Source organism: Fusarium solani (assembly GCF_023522795.1).
Source record: "Fusarium solani strain SB1 chromosome Unknown bctg00000007, whole genome shotgun sequence".
Taxonomy (NCBI): Eukaryota; Fungi; Ascomycota; class Sordariomycetes; order Hypocreales; family Nectriaceae; genus Fusarium; species Fusarium solani.
This window is the reverse complement of record NW_027072150.1, coordinates 1,233,218-1,251,636: the sequence shown is the minus strand read 5'-3', so window position 1 is coordinate 1,251,636 and position 18,419 is coordinate 1,233,218. Positions and strand designations below refer to the sequence as shown.

Genomic DNA, 18,419 nt, shown 5'->3' with positions numbered 1-18,419 from the left:
AGGTTTGGAAGCACCCACGCTCGATCCGAGAAAGATTCAAAGTATGCCTTGTCACTGAGTGTGGTGGAGAAGTGTAGAGGATGAAGTGTTCAGCTGCTGGCTTGCCTTTCAGGGAGAAGCTGTTTCCACTCTCCACCGTCTGGGTGCGGTTTTATGCAAGTTGCATTCCAGTCGGTGCAACATTGGGTTGACACTTGAGTCATATCACTCAGAAAGTGAGACACCCATAACGCTGCGCCGTGGCTTACTTTTCTTCCTTCCCTCAACTCGATGCCCTTCACAGGGCGATTTGCGAGCGCATGTCTGCAAGATGGATGAGGTTAGTGTAACAGCCCTTAAAGAGGGCTGCTCTATCGCTGCAGCTTACCATCACCTGCTGCATAGTACGCAGCACACCACCATGAGCAGAATACCCAATCCGGCGACTCGTACAGAGCACGGAGTCTCCCCATTGACAGCAACGCAAGGCACACGCCGCAGCCAATCGACAGGGGCTATGTCAGATGTGCACTTTCCACAAACCCGGGAACCTTCAAACCGGCGCAAACCAACACACGAAGTTTATTTGTTCATCGGCCGAGAGACACATCGTGAAACAGGAGACCAGAAAAATTCGGAAATTATCTTCATCCTCGGTTAGGCGCTTAACAAAGTCCGGTTCAGCCACGAAGCATGTGGCTTGCCCTAGCAAAGGGGGACAAAAAGGCGGAGGCGAGTCGATTCCGCCGTGTGTCATGGGTTTGTTTTTAAGCTTATTATGCTTATTATCGCTTCAAAGTTTTCAGCTATGCGCATCACGCGGTGATTTCTGTGTTTAAAGGGAGCATGGCCAGCTGAATGAGGGTCTCGACGGCACGGTAGTTGTGGTCTCGGCCCTGGATAGACCCTCAGCCGTCTTGGCATTTGACGCTGCCAAGCTTTTGTTCACCGGAGCATGACCACCGTTTTTGCTCCCTTTTCTAGCTTCTCGGGGACCAAAAGCAGCTGTGGCGGTGTCCAGGGGCCAGGAACCTGTGTCTAGACTGGTGGTTAAAACGCCATTAATCTCTAGCAGCCCTCGCTTCGCTTGATGTTCCCTCTTGTGTGCGTATTCCGCCTTACAGGGCTGGTCGGCCATTGGGAGACTATCGATTCTGTGCTTATCGTGGCGGCGTGCTAGACGCGCCACGATGTTCAGCTCGCTGGATCTGGTGGCTACCTCGCTTGGGGATAAGACTTGAGTTGTCCCTGAGATTTTTTGCAAAGTGGTACGGCAAGTTCTCAACATCTTCAGACAGTTACCAGCAAGATGAAGTTCTCACTTGTTTTGATGCCCTTGATGCTGCTCGGGGATGTCGTCTCCGCGCAGAGCAGTTTGAACGATATCTGCACCGGTAGCGCCAACTCGGGCTGCAAGGCGACTATCACGGTACCCAACGGCTTCAAGGTCATTACGACGAAAAAGAAGTTCACAAAGGTATGTCTTTTTAACGTAGCGGGGCATTGAAGATACGAGGAGCGTCTGCTAATGCCCAAGGGACAGAACAACCCGTGCAAGACCAAGAAGACGATCAACGTCAACTGTGGCACAAAGACAAAGCCCAAGACATGCAAAAAAACCCAATGCGTGAAAGGTAAGACCGACCTCTCCAACCACATTAGCAACCGCATGCTCACACTTGTAGGCGTGGATGTCTATTACAAGAACGTCCCTACGAGCCTCCAAATCACATACGTCAAGATCAACGTCTGCAATAAGATCCGTCAAGTCCTCGGCAAGACCCTCGGCGACAAGTTCCTCAAGGCGAGGGATCCCATCTGCAACTGCTTCAACAAGCTGCGCACCTTGAACAACCAGGGCAAGTTTACGTCTTCTTCGGCGGGTAACTTTGATTTGGCCAACAACTACTACCTCGACCAGGCCCAGGATTTGCAAAAGGTATGGCTCTCTATTCTCTCTCTCCAATACCTTCTTGCTGATATAGTCTAGTGCAACACCAATGGAGGTCTCAAGTATGGGCACAACAGGGTGTCCACCGTGAACAAACTCAAGGCAAACGGCTGGACTGTCGCTCTTGGCGCTGATGTATGTATCTCTACCCCTCGTCTAGGACATTCGGTCGCTAACAGGAGTCCAGCTGGAGCTTCCGACTTTCCGGGCCATGATTGCCGTGATCCATCCCTGCCGCGTTACGGGCGTCTGCGACTCCAACTTGATTTACGCCGTCTTCAACAACTACCTCATCGCCACATACCGAATCCTCCTCGGCCCCATCATCCCCGTCCTGAATCGCTGGAGGGATAATCTCGGTCTGCTTGAAAAGTCCACTGGTTACGTTCTGGACCAAACAGACGACGTCAATAAAGCCTTCTACGACATCCAGTCAACCCTCAACAACTACAGATACTACATTTGCGGCGAGCTCAACTACTGCGAGGGCAATCGCTTCCATATTCAAAAGTTCATGGGCAATGTCGACAATGTGATGAGTATGACTTACCAACTCCTCGCGGCTAAGCAACTCCTTCTCCCCCTCAACGCGAAAGTCACTGGTCTACTGGGTGACGTCAACACGCTCAGGTCAAACTGGGCCAAGGTCCCAACAGCCAATGAAATGGTCTACAGGATCCAGAACAACGAGATCAAAGTGGCCAAGGACGTTTTCAAGTTCATGCCCGTCGTGCAGGGAATGCCAACCACTGCCAAAAAGGTCACCACTGAGCTTGGCCCTCTGAAGTCGTTTGTCAGCGAATATCTTGCCGATTCAGAGAATCTCCATAACATGATCACCAGCATGCTGGAGATTGACTGGGAGAAGGATCACCAAGAAGAGTTTGGCAACGACCAATACGGTGTGTATGTGCGCAATGGGCTCATTTCCATCCAGGGCAACATGAACAACGCCCTAGCCGAGGCCGTCAAGGTCTACTTCTGGCTGATCCGGGCCGTCGACAGTCAGCTCAAGGACTTTACTCTCACAAACGGACGCTGGAGAATGGAGACTGGCACCACGCCTTACCAGCGATGGACAACCCTGCACATGGACATGCCCTGCACAAGGATCACCAAGACTCCGTACAAGAGCTCGGGTCTGAGCAAGTTATCCAACTCGCACCGGGTCTACTGGAAGTGTAACTTCGGACCTCATGACACTCATTATCCCATGGTTCACGTTCCCTACATGAGAATGTACGAATGAGTGGGGTGAGAGCTATAGAGACCATGTAATTGAAAGCCTTCTTCTTCTTTCGACTTCTAGGCACTCTTTCTATCACTTTTCTATCACATTAGAACCTAATTATTGATCTTATAACTGCATTCATTCACCCAGATGAGGTTGTTCATATTTGGAGAGGCCAATGTAACGGCTGTGCTATGACCCACGTGACCACCTTTGAAGGCATCTACCAAGTACGCATGTATAGGGCCCCATCCGGCATGTTGGCTTACCTTTATAAATAGCATAGCACCCCCCTTTGTTCGAGGCCCGTTGAACATGGCCCAGCTCCCATGTCCAAGGTTCTAGGACAGAGGCAGTCTCAGAATGGGGGTGATCATGAAGCAGCTGTGGGACGGAAGTGGCCTTGGTCCAAGGACCTTGGTGGTCGTGCATCAAGACAGTTGAGGGCGCAGGGTAGGCAACCACCCAGTGCTTTCATTGGAAGATTGCATCAGGGGCAACCCTTCACGCGCATCATTCTGTGTGTTTAGATCGGCCTGTGAAACGGGCACCCATGACACTACGCCACAGGGCAGGAGATTGGGTATTGATCTCAGCTGGAGCAATTGATTACGCGCACTAGCTGTCTGACTGAGCCCTTTCTTACAAGGGGCAAACCTCTAACAGCCTGGACCGTTTCCCTCGTCGACCATTCTAGTTCCGCCCGCAGCAATGAGCAAGGGGGCTGCGCCCCTAGATGTCATCCAGAATCTTAGCTTCGGGTTTGGTCTTCTCTTGCCTCCATCCAACAAAGGGCCAAATTCTCGTCCGAGACTGTACCCAGGTTATCGATGCTGGAAGCCACAAAGTGCCTAGAGCAACGCTGCTCGGCTTGCTCTGCCGAGTGTACCCCTCAGAGCCTTACTCCTTTACCAAATGGGCATAAATCTTTCGCTCTACGTCAGCTTGACATTGAAAAACCTGCGAATCTGGAGATTTGTTAGCCCTTCTTCCCTGTAATGGTCCTCCTTTCTCGCTTACCACCATAGGGTAATATCTGTGTTGCAAGCATCCCACCAATGCCGGTTTCTACGTCTGCCCACCAAATCAGATTGGCAAGGCCGCTCCACCACGCTGTGCCTGCGGCGCGGCCGGTAGGATCTGGCTGAAGGAGCGAGAAGAACGAGAGACCCCAGCCTTGAGGCGGATTTCCGGGCTGTGGATAGAGCTCGCTGTCGTCGTTCATCAGACTGGGCTTGCATACTGGTTCTTGATTGCGAGCAAAGTCTGGAAACTGAGGAATCTGGTTCGAGAACATTTCTATTCGGTATATCAGCATCGTGCATTTGTCAAGAGACGGGCCGTACCACCTTTGACGGTATCTTCTCGGAGGACTTGATTAGAACACACGGGGTCTTTCCCCTGATTCAAAAGCATTGCGATGATTTTACAATACTCGATGCAGCTACTGAACAGACCTGCTCCTCCTGAGTTCGAAGTAGCTTGTACTTGGCTGGGTGTTGATAGTAGCAGCGGCCTTCGCATAAGATGTCCATGCTCGGACAGTTGAATTGACCCGTCTTCGTTTCTCCGGTGAAGGTACGCCAAGTTTTCTTTCATCTCCGCTGTTGGAAAAAATGTCATTCTTTGAATCCCGAGGGGTTCAAAAATGTGTAGTCGGCAATAGTCATCCAGAGAGAGGCTGGACATGCGCTCAACCAGGCGGCCAGCCCAACCAATGCCGATACCATACTCCCAAGCGCTTCCAGGCTGGTTGACGAGAGATTGTGTGTATACGTCGTGATCTTGGTCGTCGAACTCGTTAATACCGACAGGCTCAAACCACTTCTTGAGCTTTCGGTTAGAGAAGCTGTATCCGAACCCGGCTGCGATGTGCGCAAAGAGTCAGCTTGGCGAGAAAATAGCCTAAGTTTTGGCAGAAGGCTGAGGAATGGGATGTGCTTGCATCAAGCGAGGAAAGGAAAGGGATAGGACAGCCCTCACCGGTGTGTGTCAGAAGCATCCTCAACGTGATTTTACGTTGTTGATCAACGAGCTTCAGCGCCCCATCTGCGCCCTCTTCAACAACCGAAATTCGTGATAGTTCTGGAAGGATGAGCTGAATGTCCTCTTCCCTATCCAGACGAACCTTTCCAGATTCGACCAACTGCATGGCTGCAATCGTTGTCACAAGCTTGGTACACGATGCAATCCAAAAGGTGGTGTCCAGAGTCATGTCTTCCAGCTGGCCTGAGCCGCGTTTGCCAGAGACATAGGCAAAGACGTGGCGACCGTCTCGGTCAACGACAATATAGACCAAGCCAGGAATGCCATTTGGTCTTTGGGTGTAGGCATCAATCGTTTCCCGCAACGTCGTGGTAGTCTCCTGTCCAAGAAGCATGGTATAGGGTCAGACTGTCTATGATATGATCCAGCCCTGGTCCTTGGGAAGGATATGGATAATAACACGACTCCCTTATCGGTGATACCAAGGTAACTGACCCCAGGTTCGTTAATCCTGAAAATGTTTGCTAGAGGACGGAGTACGAGGTGCTCTCTCCGGGGTGTCGCAAGGATTTGTCCCAAGCTCGAAACTAAAAATCCAACCATCGATTATATATGGCTGCTATCATTGGACCCCAGATTCCCCTTGGCAGCTGGGGCAGGGGTTGTTGTTGGATAAGTTCTTATTTTGGCCTGGGCTGTGAAGCTTGGAGAGATAAGTGTTGATTAGAAATAAGCTTTTGGGGTCTGTGGCTGGATGTATCTAGTCGGCAACATTTCCATCACACTTTCAGTAAACTTTGTCGCATCTCAGTTCTTTATCGCATGTATTAATATTTTTGAACGAGAACCGGGCGTTGGCATTCTTGAAGGCACGGCATATCAAGTTTACCTCATCTTTCTAGGAATCACTCTACTTACTAACGCTGTATCTGCTCTTGGTAATAAATGGCTTCCCTGGATAGATGTGAGTCCCTTAGCAATGCAGCATCTATATTGCTTGTATTTACCATACTAACTCGATTTTAAAGACAGCTGCAATCTTCTGGACCCTAATCGGGATGGTTTGTCTTGCTGTAACCATCTTGGCCATTGCAAAGAATGGCCGACACGATGCTGAATATGTGTTTACGCACTTTAAGGCCTCGTCGGGATGGTCTGATGGTTGGTCCTTTTGCGTTGGCCTCCTACACGCCGGCTACGCTACATCCTCGACCGGGATGATCATCTCGTCAGTACCCTCAACCGCAGAAGACTTGGCACTAACACTGGTATACAATGTGCGAAGAGGTGCAGAACCCCTCGATTCAAGTTCCACGCGCGATGGTGGCGACAATCTTTATCAATACTTTTGCCGGCCTTCTATTTCTAATCCCCCTGGTATTCGTCCTACCTGATATCCATGGGCTTCTCCAACTGGCTTCTGGCCAACCCGTACCAGTTATTATAAAATCTGCAGTTGGGTCTTCTGGAGGTGCCTTTGCTCTGCTCGTCCCGCTATTGGTTTTACTGGTCATATGTGGCATCGATTGCACGACTGCCACGTCTCGATGTGTATTCGCCTTTGCCCGAGACGGCGCCATCCCTCAGTCTAGATGGTGGGTCAAAGTTAACCATCGTCTCGATAACATCCCCCTCAACGCTATGATGCTTAGCATGGTCGTTGGGCTGGCCCTGGGACTAATTTTCTTTGGCAACACCACCGCCTTTAATGCTTTCTCGGGTGTGGGCGTGATCTGCCTGACTGTTGCCTATGCTTCCCCCATCGCCATTAATCTTTTTACGGGTCGGAAGCAAGTCCAAAAAGGTCGATTCTACCTTGGAGCTTTGGGAACCATCTCCAATGTCATCGCGATTGGTACGTTATAGCTCCTCCTTATCTCCTTATTTCCCGATGTGCCACTGCTAACTCTTTCAGGGTGGACATTGCTTGTCATACCCTTATTCTGCATGCCTGCGTCGATTCCTGTCACGGCCTCTACAGTAAATTACGCTCCTGTTGTTTTCGTATTTGCTGTCGTCGTGTCCGGGATTTGCTACTGGGCTTGGGGCTATGAGAATTACGTTGGTCCACCTACGCAGGATGGATAGGATAATTAGTTGAAGATAGTTCTGGATTTATACTTTGTAAACGATATTGATCCGTCTGAACTATCAGAACTGTTTGTCAAATGAGTGTAAAGAGCTGGCAAGTGATAGTCACTTGCAGAGAAGAGGACCTATGCCTACTACAAGCTGAGGAGGGACATTGGTGCCAGCAGTGCCCAGCTCCTGTGATTTCCCATCCCCATGGCTACAGCAAAAATGAGTGACAGAGCCATGATAAAACTGCCGCTTCTCTCTGTTCCCATTGAGAAGAGCTGCGGAGCGCATTCGCGCAAGCACAGAGAGCATCACCTCACAGGCCGAGGTCCCCGGAGCCTCGGCAGCAAGTCCAGCATTCACCCTGCTGGCTGGCATACTTCATACTTGTTAGCGGTGTAACCTAATAGAAGTAGTCATGAAATGTCATACCCATCCCTCGGGGCATTGAATCTCATCCGAGGCGCAAAGAAGCCAGCAAATATCAGTCTTGGCCAGCCGGGCCTTCGCAGGCGACTCGCCGACCTTGACTCGAAGGCTAAACAAGTTTGTTAGCTCTGAGACAGAATAATAAGTCATGCCAACAAGTCCTGGCGAAGGCTGTCTGAGAAGCGGTGACATGGCCATGGGGAAGAGAAGGTGAGGGACTAACGTGATCTCGCCATGAGAGTTTCGAGGCTGGGTAGACCATGGCATGGCAATGGCGCCGGTGGCGAGGCTGAGAATAGCAGCAGTGGAGAACTTCATGATGAATATTGGTGGGCAAGTGGTTTGCTTGATGAGATGATGGAGCTGTGAAGAGTGTAAACTCACAGGACTGATGGAGATGACTATATATACTACTGAAGCTCGCTAGAAAGACGATACACCTCTATGTCTCGGAACCATCGTTCCGGACTGATTCCTGTGTATATGGTCGGCGTCCTCGAGCAAGCCAAGTTGGTTGCGAAAAGGCAAGAGCCCGAAGACATTCGGACCGAAGTGTGTATCCGACCCCGCAGTGCAGCTATTGTCGTTCTGAATCAAAAGTTCGAGGCAGACACACAAAGAAGGAAGTAGCAATAAGACATTCCCTCGAACAAGATGGAGAGGGGTTATCCACATGTGGCGGGCACGACATGCTGTGCGGTGGCTCGGCGGATGTGACACAGAGACAACTGCAAGTCGCCGTTTTTCGTAACTTTGAATCAGAACCATCGATTTCTGAGACTTGTGCTCTTATGAGAGAAAAAGATCAGAGTGAGTATGGCTAAGAGTAGGTTATCACTGGCTGCCTTGAATCGAAACCATATCTCTGAGACTGACTCAGAGTTGGCTTCCTAGACGAGGGGTTTCAACCTACCCCTTGCTCGTGGACTTCATTCTCTCTGGGTCAACGAACAGTGAACCACTTGTCCCACGCCAAAGTATGGCAAGTCACTAGGTAGCCCCCACACTCTAGAGGATTGCACTCGCACCGTGAAAGTTCAAAAGAGAGAAGATGCAGTGGAACTCGGCAGACGTCCCGCGTCCCCTCATCGGAGTACAGGCATCCGGGACGACATCATGACTTTCCAACCTCCTGAGTCACAGCAGTTTAAAGGTGTGACAGCCCCCGCCGCAAGGTAGCACAATGACAACTTCACTCACATATGGGCATCTGCCGCACAACAACTCAGATACAACCATGAGATGGACCTCAACGAAGATCCGAAACTGCCGCCCCGAGGTTCCGATGCTTCGCATCTCGGAGTGTCCCTTGTGGCCATTCACTTGGCAACCATGAGCAACGGGTGACACCTGGTGTAGGTGGTACGGAGTACAGTGTGGTGGCACGGGGGGTCCCCGTTGCCGTGTCTACGTGCAACTTCCCCTCTTGAGACAGAAAAGAGTTGGTAGTGGGCGAAGGGCGCTAGGAACCCGAAAACAAGACTGAGGGGTCCCGGTAGATCTCGGAGATATGGTGCATCTGTCCCGAGCCCTTAGGATCCGGTACTTGGATAGGATCGTAGAGACAAGATCATAGTGAGGTTATGAGACATGCTCCTTGAAAAGGTTGGCTAGCTACATTTCATCTATCGAGTGGAAACGGCACGGCCTGTTGTCATTTTCATAATATGTTGGAGATCAGCCACCAATTATGTAGCAACATGTGGCCGTCTTTGTCTCGTCTTGTTTCTCGTGTTACTGAACAGCTAAGTAGAGTATGACCGGCCGTGGGAGCTTCTGTGCTTCTCCAAGCGACACAGAGCATGTTTGCCGTGGTTTCGTTTTGTATCGAGGCTCAGGGTCAACTGTTCATGGGCTGCATAGCAAATAGCGGCCACATATCCTCATGGCGTATAATAGTGTCACGTAATGCTGTCTACGAAAGCAAGCATAAGGAAGGTCTTTCGGATCCCAAAACAAGGCAAAGTTCTTGATCCTAATAATTCTTTGACTAATTCTCATACCTCTAGGACCCACAAACCAGGCAACGACATGTAGAAGGCCCTGCAAGAGCTTAAAGCTGTCAAGACCCCCCTACCCACAAGCGCCATTCTTGTAAAGCCACCACACCAACTAATGCCCCTACTTAACTATTGTATTTTAGCTTTTAATCAGATAGGATGGGGGTAGTTATGTCATGAGTGTATCGCGGCAGTCAGAGGCGCGAAGGAGACAGTTGACTTACCTATCAAAGAAAAAGTCCAAGCGCTTATTGCCCTGATCATTCGTGTTGTTCAGATAGTTTGCCTTCTCCTGCGTCGACAGGCTATTCCACTTGCTCCTCTTAGACTTATTGCGGTAAGTATAGTATCCCTTAGCAAAGGCATACGCGAAGATTGTTCCGACAGTGATGGCTACCAAGTTCTTGTTTCCGCGGTGATAAAGGGGCTTATCGTCCTCACGGTAAATGTTGGAAGATGCGATTCCGGACAATTGGATCGTGATGTTGTACAACGCAGCGCTGATTGCTCGAGTTCGAACCGAGTTGGAAAGTCGAGAGCACCAGCCTACTTGAGCTGCATGGACGGATGGCTGACCAATAATGAGAAAGGCCAGGGCGTATTGAGCCCAGTGAGAGAGGCTCTGGACCGAGGTGTACTCGACGATGAGCAGAGGCAGGACCCAGAGTTGAGCAAGTAGACCAAACAAGGCGATCTGGTGGAACTTTTCAGTGAGAAAAGTGATCCAGAGCATGTTGATAGCCGCAAAGACGGTTGCAGGAATTGTGAGAAGAGTCGTGTTGAAAGTGCTAAAACCGAGAGCCTTCAGAGACAGAGTGAGGTAGGTCTTTGGAGGTGAAGTAGGAATCTCGAATAGGATGCCAATGGCGTAGACAGGCCACAGATCGTAGTCCTTCAGACTCTTCCAAAGCATGCCAGCTGTAATTGGCTCTCGGTTATGCATGCCAGACTTGGATGGATCGTCACGAAGGACACGATTGACGATGATCTTCTCTTCGCGTTCGGTATAGTAGCCCGCAGGGTTCCACCACGTCTTGGTTTGTGTAGGTCCAGGGACGAGGAAGAGAAAGCTCAGGACACCGATGACCAGACTGATCAGGGCTTCCAAGAGAAACAGCCATCTCCAGCCTGCTCTACCAGCAACGCCACGCATGTGCAGGATGCCATAGGCCATGAACGAGGCAACGACTCCAGACATAGAGTCGACAAACCAGAACAAAGCAAGGCGGATGGGCATCTCGGTCTTCTTGTAGAAGTAAGAGAGGTACAGAATGGAATCAGGGATGAAACCACCCATGAAGAGTCCAATAAAGAATCGACAGGCGAAAAAGCCTGCGCGGTTGTGCATAAAGAATTGTCCACCAGAAGCAAAACTCCAGAGGATGATCTGTACAGGGATCCAGCGATCTGGGCCAAGCCACTTGCCTACCATCTGAGATGGAATTTCTGCAATAAGAAAGCCAACGCGGTACATATTCTGCGCGTTGTTGTAGTCGTTGGTGTTGATGTTGAGATCGTCGAGCAGATTATCAGCAGCAGCATTGCCGAGATTGCCTCGATCGATGTTGAGACCAAAGAACATGACAAGAATCCAGATAAAAATCTTGAGGTCCGTCTTTCGCCGAACAGATTGTTCCTCGCGATATGTCCATCTCTCGCTTGGGTCGAAGCGATGAAAGTTTTCATACTCAGGAGGCGGCTGATAAAACGGTGCGAGGTCGGGATCGTCAAAAACGCTTCGCTCAGTGGCGATGGCGTCGAGATCGGCAGGCTTGTTGTGACGGGTCAGCGCCTCCCAGAAGCCGATGTTTCTGCTGGTGTCTTGAGGTTCCGCTAGATCGGTCCATGCGTCTTTGGAAGCATCGACTGTGAAAGATGGCGTCTTGGAGACCTCAGTAACATGATTTGGGTCACTCATTGTGGACCGCAAGCCTCTGATGGCTGTAATAGTGACTCAAAAGTTGATTGAAGTAAGAAATGAGCTTGCTGTTCATTATCTCGAAAAGCAATCATGCCTTTCGTTATATACGTCTCTTCAACCACCTGTGTGAATCGACTTACACATGTTGCTAAGCCTGCTCTGCAAAGATAAAGAGCCTCACTTCAACGTGCTACGGCGTACAGATGATGTGACCATTCTAAGTGGTGCTACTGCCGCTGTCAGTCTGCAGCCGGTCCCTAGGCTAAATGAAAGCCACCAATTCAAGGTTGCTGTTTCTTAGTGCTCGGCACCGATGATCCGAAAAGCTATCACGACATCATGGGGGTGGATGAGGTTCCACTAGGTAGCTAGCTACCCCCAACGCTCGTTTCCGCATCTGGAATCACGCTCCGAGGATGTACATCTTTTTGGAGTCAACCTTCGGATGTAGGGCTGTTGTAGAGATACAGGTTTCTAGGAACCTTTTGGGTCCTTTCTGGGATCGTTTATTTGGGTATACATAAGGCTTGCACGTGTCTAGAAGCATAAATTTCGCCATTCTGATGATCAAGCACCTCTTAGCGTTTAGAACAGAAGAAATATTCCGCCAATGAGACATCCCACCGGAGCTTTCTGGATGTTAGGCACGCATCGGAGATAGGGAACATCCGCCGCGAACCAAGCCTGAGCTGGTTAAGATCCATAATTATCGCCAGGGTAGAATTCAACCCCCGACTCCCCGATGGCCGAGTCCCGTACGTAGCGCCCTTGACGTGTTAAGCAAGGCTGATCATCTTCATGCATGCCCATAGCTGCCCGCGGCTGACTGGCTCAATGTGGACAGAATGGTTAGAAGAAAATGTCAGTGAGTCTTGATGTTGTACAAAGCTTTGCATTCCTGGATGAGTGGAACTTTACATAGAGGCAACACAGGCGCAGTGTACCGTATGATATAGGTCTTCAATCTTTAATACAGGTACACTAACCATTGTGCCATAGTTTGGCTGTTCTAGAAGATGTGCTTCTAGGATGAAGCACCCCTTAGCGATGTATGTGAGAATGATGTTCAGTGATTCGATAAATGCAGGAAAAACTAATCTCTAGCTCCAGCTATGCCAAAAGGCAAGTTCTTGTACTTCGGTACATCATCTCTGTTTGTCTCGGGATGCTCGATATCCAGATCCCACTTGTCTGGGACTTCCAAGCCGGCATCAAGATGATGCTTGTTCAGCAGAATAGAGATTCCGTCCCGATAAAGCCAAGGGTCGTTTGTCCTTCGCTGCCAATCTTCCAGCCTGCTCCTCAGCTCTTCCAATATCTCTCGATGGCCAGGACTCTTGGCTAGGTTGGTAACTTCTTGAGGGTCATTTTCCAAGTCATAGAGTTCTTCGGGTGGGCGAAAAAAGTAGTCTTTCAGGTTCCTCTGCCCAATCTTCTTTGGACTCTCTTCTGCGTTCCTAATATCTTCCCAAGTCAACGATCCATAAATATCGTTTGCGAATGGGAAATCCAATCTCCATGCAATGTTGCGGTGGTACTTGTATCGACGGGTTCGGATGAAACGAGTAGGCCAGTAGTTGGTTGATTCATGAAAGGTGTGAGATCCAAAGACGTGGTCCCAATCGGCAAGATCCTTGACTTCATGGAGAACTTGGAGAAACGAGCGGCCAGATAGCTGTTTCTTGGCTTCTTGTGAAGCTTGACCCAATGTCCAGTCCAGGATGGTAGGTAGGATATCGACGTATGACACTAGGTTTGTGTTGACAGAAGAGTTGGAGCCTGGCTGCCGTATGATAAGCGGCAATCGAACTCCTGCATCGTACAAAGTCGTCTTTGAGTTCATAAACGGAGGTCCGTTGTCACTCATAAAGATGACGAGTGTGTTCTTCGCAAACCCAGCAACTTCCAGTTCCTTGAGGATAAAGCCGATTCCCTGATCCAAGCGGCCAATAGCCTCGGCGTATTCTGCTAACTCCTGTCTGGCTCCAGGGGTATCCGATAGAAACTCAGGAACAACCATATCTTCAGGACGGTACTTGACACTTTGGATCCGATCATGGACAGGCTCATCGTTGCCAAAGCCCCCACGAGTGCGGTCTCGATGAGGATCGTGATATCCGACGGTCAACACAAATGGTCTGCCGTCTTTCTGAGAAGCCTCAAAGAATTCCTTGGCTCGCTGAGCAGACCACCAAACATCCCTTGTCAGACTCTCAGCTCGCCATTCCCATGGGTAGACAGCATCGGGCCCCACGTGAATTTTGCCAATAATACCAGTTCTAACTCCGTTTTTGGCTAAGAGAGCAGGACCAGACTCGACGTGATCAAAAGTCATGAAATGGTGTTTTCCACTGTTGAGGCCATATTGTCCGTTTTGGTGAGTGTGCAGCCCAGTGTAGATGGTGGAGCGACTGCCGCTACACGAAGCAGTGCTGGCGAAGGCGTTGTCAAATCTGACACCCTCAGAGGCAAGCTTGTCGATGTTGGGAGTCTTGGTGTAGGGATTTCCGTAGCAGCCCAGCTGTTTACCGAGGTCGTCAGCAACCAGCAGCAGGACATTCTTCGCCGCCATATTGAATGATAGGGACCAAACGCTGACGATCAACTTTGGGAGTTAGACTGTGGTGAAAAGCAGGCGAGATTATGTCCTAGAAGCTCATGACCTTGGGCTAGAAATTCACTCTCGATGCACAGATCGGCCTATCGTTAGTGATTGCGTGATGAACAAGAATATGTCGCCACAGGAGTGTCCTAGTTCACCTTTTAGACAAATATTGATGCGATGCGCAATCCACGTTTAAACGTGCCGGATATCCGTGATTATGAATCTCGCTTCAACTCGTAACTATTCGTGTATGTCACTCCAACTTCTACTGGGAGTGGAACCGGCCCGTCGGCAGCTATCGATGAAGCGCACCAGTAGGAGGGAAGTTGAGGATTGCGACATCCTTAGCATCGTTGGAGATAACACGGCTGTAACCGAGGCCAGCTTTTCTTGGTGAAAACGGCTTCGCGAGGCCAGGGGTAGGGGATTCAGAACAAGTTAATAGAAATAACACAATGGAAATTTCGGTCCGACCGTTGGACCCTGTCATCGCCGGGACTGAAGTGCGCATTAGCGGCAGGTCTAAGAGTGATTTCGTAACTTCAGTTCATGTACCGATACATCATGTCTCCTTCCTACACTGTCGGGTCGTCCTTATGGAGGGCAACAAGATGCTAGTAGCAGGATCTAGTGTCGGGCGAGTGCGAGGGCCCGAGATGGCATCATTACTGTTTGCTGTGGCGTTTAGACGCTATCAAAGGATCCTTGTCGGCGTCCAGTAGCAACTCAAAGACATTCCCAAAAAGGAATTCTCACCGGCAATATCGGCAAGTTCTTATCATCTCGAAGGGGAGTAGGCAAACAAGCGCATGTCGTGATCATCGTGAACTTGTCAATCGTGGTTCCTCAATGAAAGGATGTGGACAGTCAGGTCAATATGAGGACAAGTAGGTGGAAATGTCGAGATGACTATATAATTGAAACCGTGGCTCAGAATGATAATTAAAATGCAACATCAATTTTCGTCTTGAATATGAAAGCGTTTCTCATTACCTCTTTGCTCTCAGCCCTTTGGGCAAACGCCCAACTAATTGGTCCCGTCGGTCCAACAACGGCCTTGTCACAGAAGACACGCCAGTGCAGCATTCTAGACTATGGAGCTGTCAACGACAACTCGACTGATGTGGCAGACTCTATTGAGAAAGCCTTCAAGACTTGTGTTCTTCCTCATCCCGGAAGCCGCCTCATTGTGCCTGATGGAAGCTACTTGATCAAGCGCTCTGTCGTGCTTTCGAACGGCACAAATTGGGCATTCCAGCTTGATGGCCTTATCACGCTTGCTTATGGTGGTAATTGGACTGTCGATCGTGAGTTGATATTGCAAGGACGCGCGGGAGTCGGGCCGCTGAACGCAACTATCAATGGTGAAGGTGACGGCCAGTTCTTGCAGAACGGACTCACCATTATCAACCGTAAGTACCTCATCTCTGGGCTTTATTTTCCGCCTTCTAACCAGCCTTCCTAGCCGTCGACTTTGAGTTCTACTCCAGTAATGGAAAGGGAGCCATTCAAGGCCAGGGATATATCTATAGAAACCTAGCAGAGTATGCCCCCTTATCGACTCCAAAGGCCTAAAACTCACATCTACTCAAGCACGTTCCGCCCAAGGCTTGTCAGGCTCATTTCACCCATCGACACTGCTGTCCACGATATCATCCTCGTTGACAGCCCCAAGTTTCACATCGTCTTTGACTTTGCCCAAAACCTCGAGGTGTACCATCTGACCATCCGCGGAGCTAACTTGGGCTCCTACGACGGAGTTGACGTTGTTGGTACAAACTACTGGGTCCACGACATTGAAGTGAGTATTTCTTCCTTCAGACAAGAAGTTCAGGGCGCTCATCATGATAGGTTACCAACCGAGACGAGTGTGTATCTGTCAAGAGCCCTTCCAACCATGCACTCATTGAGAATCTGGTTTGTAACCAAGCTGGTTCTGGTATCTCGATTGGCAGTCTTAACGTGTCTGCATCTATCGCCAACATAGTAAGCAATTTCTCACTTGGTATGTTATCGAATATTGTCTTACCGTCGTAGCACGCGAGGAACATCAACATCATCCAGGGCAATAACATAGCTTTCATCAAGACATATCCAGGAGGCTCTGGTCATGTCACCAACATAACCTTTGAGAACTTCCGATCCAAGGCATCCCTTTATGGTCTAGATATCAACCAGTACTGGCAGAATACCTTTGAGCCCGATACAGGAGCTGTGGCTTTGAGCAATCTTATCTTTAAAAACTTTTCCGGTATGTGATGCCACAAAATTGTCAAAAGGGTTGTAAGCTGACTATTAACTACGCACTCAGGATCCGTCGCTGATGGAGCAAAACGACCTCCCCTGTTTTTGGTTGCCAACGACTTGTCATTTGCCACCAACGTAACAGTTGAGGACTTCAGCATTTGGACCGAATCTGGAACCTCTGTCGTTAATAAGATCAGCAACGTCTATGGTCATAGCGATGACTCATACGGAGAGGCAGATAGGGTTAAGTCGCTTGCTTCTGGCCAGTCACCTACGCCCTATACTAGCACCTACACGGTCACAGCAACGCCTTCAGGCTGGACTACTCCGTCGTTTCCCACTTGGGCTGCAGCAAGCACAGGATACGGAAGTGAGTCGGTCATAAGTACTGTTATGGAGTAACGCTAACATTAATATAGCTGATGTGCCTATTCCTGTCTATACGCCGGCTGCTCTCTGGAAGCCCAATGGCGATTACGATAAGCATTACTGGGGTTCCTTCTAGGTTTTGAAAACCCAGCAGCAAACTTGATGGGTTTGTTATTAATGGCCAGACGGGTACTGTATAATGATCGTTGCGATCGATGACGATACTCTGGGGACGAGTACATATGGGAAACTGAAAGGAGATAACAGCATGGCTGAGTGCCTACTCAGTAGATGAAGAGAGCGTAGCTTAAGGCGTTGTTAGTACGGGGTATTCATGCTGTATGAAGCGAGATATGATATTGGGAAGTAACCTCTTGCCTGTTGATTCCATTTCTATTGATCCATGAGTGGCCCTTCCTGTGACGTCTTTTGTACTCTCGGGGGACCTGTAGGATAAGCAGTATAGGCTCGCGGGAAGGAACCACGCCAATATAATAACAAGAAGCCGCCTATGATATGATGATACTACACCATATTGGATTCTTGGAACCAATCTGTCTAAAATAAATAGTGAGAATGAACTTTCTATGGCCGTTGAAGCGTGTATTCTGGTACGACGGCTCTCTTAATTTCTTTTTGACCGCTCCACTACAAGTATTTAATCTTTCTTGATGGCTGCAGAGCATGATGGGGGATATTCGCGCCAACTGGATGGACGGCAGTCAGATTATGTGGGAAGAGGGGGTTGAGATGTGGGACTTCTTTCCAGATACAAGACACCATCAAGATCCGGATCCCAAAGTAGACACACCTCAGCCCTTGGCTCAGTCCATCTCGGTCAGCTCAAGGTCGAGGATAACCAGCCCTTACTAGGCAGTAGCTCACCTTGGAGCGGAAAGAGCTCGGTTCTGGAAATGGAAACGGATTTTACCGTCCTGAAGTCTTGTCTCCGCGTAGATTGGCACCTGTAATAGTTTGCAACGCCGATCTCATCAATCGTTCCGTGTAAGTAACGCGCACCAGTTGTTTTTTTGGGTGACAGATTCCACCAAGGTGCGCATCAATGAAGGGTGAGAAATAAGCAGTGGCGTAAGACGTCGTATGTTTAATCAGGGAGATTTGTGATATTGAGCGTGAATGGATGCATTCGAAGGCTAGTGGGTTACATGCAGGCCTGGTTTATAAGAACTAACCAGCGAATGAAGGTAGGTACATCTTGACTTATCTCCTTAATTATTCAGTTACCTATCTTTTGTGGCTTCATGTTGACCGTAACAGGGCATCTGTTATAACACGTATAATTCTAAGCGTTCAGGATGTCTCACTCTTTCACTAGCGTATATCATTATAGACACAGTCGTACTCGAATCCAAGACGCATAAGCACATATACGCAGCAGTGTATGGTCAGCATCGGTTTGCACTAGACCAAATCCTCCTTACTAGACAGATCCGGCGCAGCCGGTGCTGACACGCTGACGACGGTGAGAGTTTCGGTTTCTGCAGCCATGTCGCGTCGTAATCTCCAGCTAATTGCTGTAATACGTCATTATGCTGACATTTGTCATCGACATGATTAAAGAGAGACGATCTCTTCTTCCAGCCCCGCGATTTTCTCAAAAA

General features: G+C 49.4%; 7 protein-coding genes across 7 annotated transcripts; 3 read left to right on the top strand and 4 right to left on the bottom strand.

The window, feature by feature from the left end:
- Nucleotides 1-1,288: 1,288 nt before the first annotated feature.
- On the top strand, nucleotides 1,289-3,179 carry MRS44_011260 (uncharacterized protein; the record flags this gene model as incomplete). Its single annotated transcript, XM_065619668.1, has 5 exons — nucleotides 1,289-1,456; nucleotides 1,517-1,613; nucleotides 1,665-1,918; nucleotides 1,970-2,065; nucleotides 2,118-3,179. 5 exons carry the CDS (start codon nucleotides 1,289-1,291, stop codon nucleotides 3,177-3,179), a joined length of 1,677 nt encoding a protein of 558 aa, XP_065475740.1.
- A 961-nt stretch (nucleotides 3,180-4,140) lies between these two features.
- On the bottom strand, nucleotides 4,141-5,541 carry MRS44_011259 (uncharacterized protein; the record flags this gene model as incomplete). The annotated part of the gene is made up of 3 exons (XM_065619667.1): nucleotides 4,141-4,460; nucleotides 4,508-5,026; nucleotides 5,145-5,541. The coding sequence occupies 3 exons, from the start codon at nucleotides 5,539-5,541 to the stop codon at nucleotides 4,141-4,143; spliced, it is 1,236 nt and encodes a 411-aa protein (XP_065475739.1).
- Nucleotides 5,542-5,901: 360 nt separating this feature from the next.
- Nucleotides 5,902-7,235, top strand: MRS44_011258 (uncharacterized protein; the record flags this gene model as incomplete). The annotated part of the gene is made up of 4 exons (XM_065619666.1): nucleotides 5,902-6,111; nucleotides 6,176-6,524; nucleotides 6,604-7,002; nucleotides 7,063-7,235. The coding sequence occupies 4 exons, from the start codon at nucleotides 5,902-5,904 to the stop codon at nucleotides 7,233-7,235; spliced, it is 1,131 nt and encodes a 376-aa protein (XP_065475738.1).
- Nucleotides 7,236-7,542: 307 nt separating this feature from the next.
- On the bottom strand, nucleotides 7,543-7,973 carry MRS44_011257 (uncharacterized protein; the record flags this gene model as incomplete). Its single annotated transcript, XM_065619665.1, has 2 exons — nucleotides 7,543-7,605; nucleotides 7,659-7,973. The coding sequence occupies 2 exons, from the start codon at nucleotides 7,971-7,973 to the stop codon at nucleotides 7,543-7,545; spliced, it is 378 nt and encodes a 125-aa protein (XP_065475737.1).
- Nucleotides 7,974-9,780: 1,807 nt separating this feature from the next.
- Nucleotides 9,781-11,573, bottom strand: MRS44_011256 (uncharacterized protein; the record flags this gene model as incomplete). Its single annotated transcript, XM_046270814.2, has 2 exons — nucleotides 9,781-9,784; nucleotides 9,880-11,573. 2 exons carry the CDS (start codon nucleotides 11,571-11,573, stop codon nucleotides 9,781-9,783), a joined length of 1,698 nt encoding a protein of 565 aa, XP_046135043.2.
- A 1,096-nt stretch (nucleotides 11,574-12,669) lies between these two features.
- On the bottom strand, nucleotides 12,670-14,148 carry MRS44_011255 (uncharacterized protein; the record flags this gene model as incomplete). Its single annotated transcript, XM_046270829.2, has 1 exon — nucleotides 12,670-14,148. The coding sequence occupies one exon, from the start codon at nucleotides 14,146-14,148 to the stop codon at nucleotides 12,670-12,672; it is 1,479 nt and encodes a 492-aa protein (XP_046135044.2).
- A 1,006-nt stretch (nucleotides 14,149-15,154) lies between these two features.
- On the top strand, nucleotides 15,155-16,933 carry MRS44_011254 (uncharacterized protein; the record flags this gene model as incomplete). Its single annotated transcript, XM_046270791.2, has 7 exons — nucleotides 15,155-15,593; nucleotides 15,647-15,725; nucleotides 15,775-15,982; nucleotides 16,033-16,167; nucleotides 16,219-16,432; nucleotides 16,493-16,798; nucleotides 16,848-16,933. The coding sequence occupies 7 exons, from the start codon at nucleotides 15,155-15,157 to the stop codon at nucleotides 16,931-16,933; spliced, it is 1,467 nt and encodes a 488-aa protein (XP_046135045.2).
- Nucleotides 16,934-18,419: the final 1,486 nt, after the last annotated feature.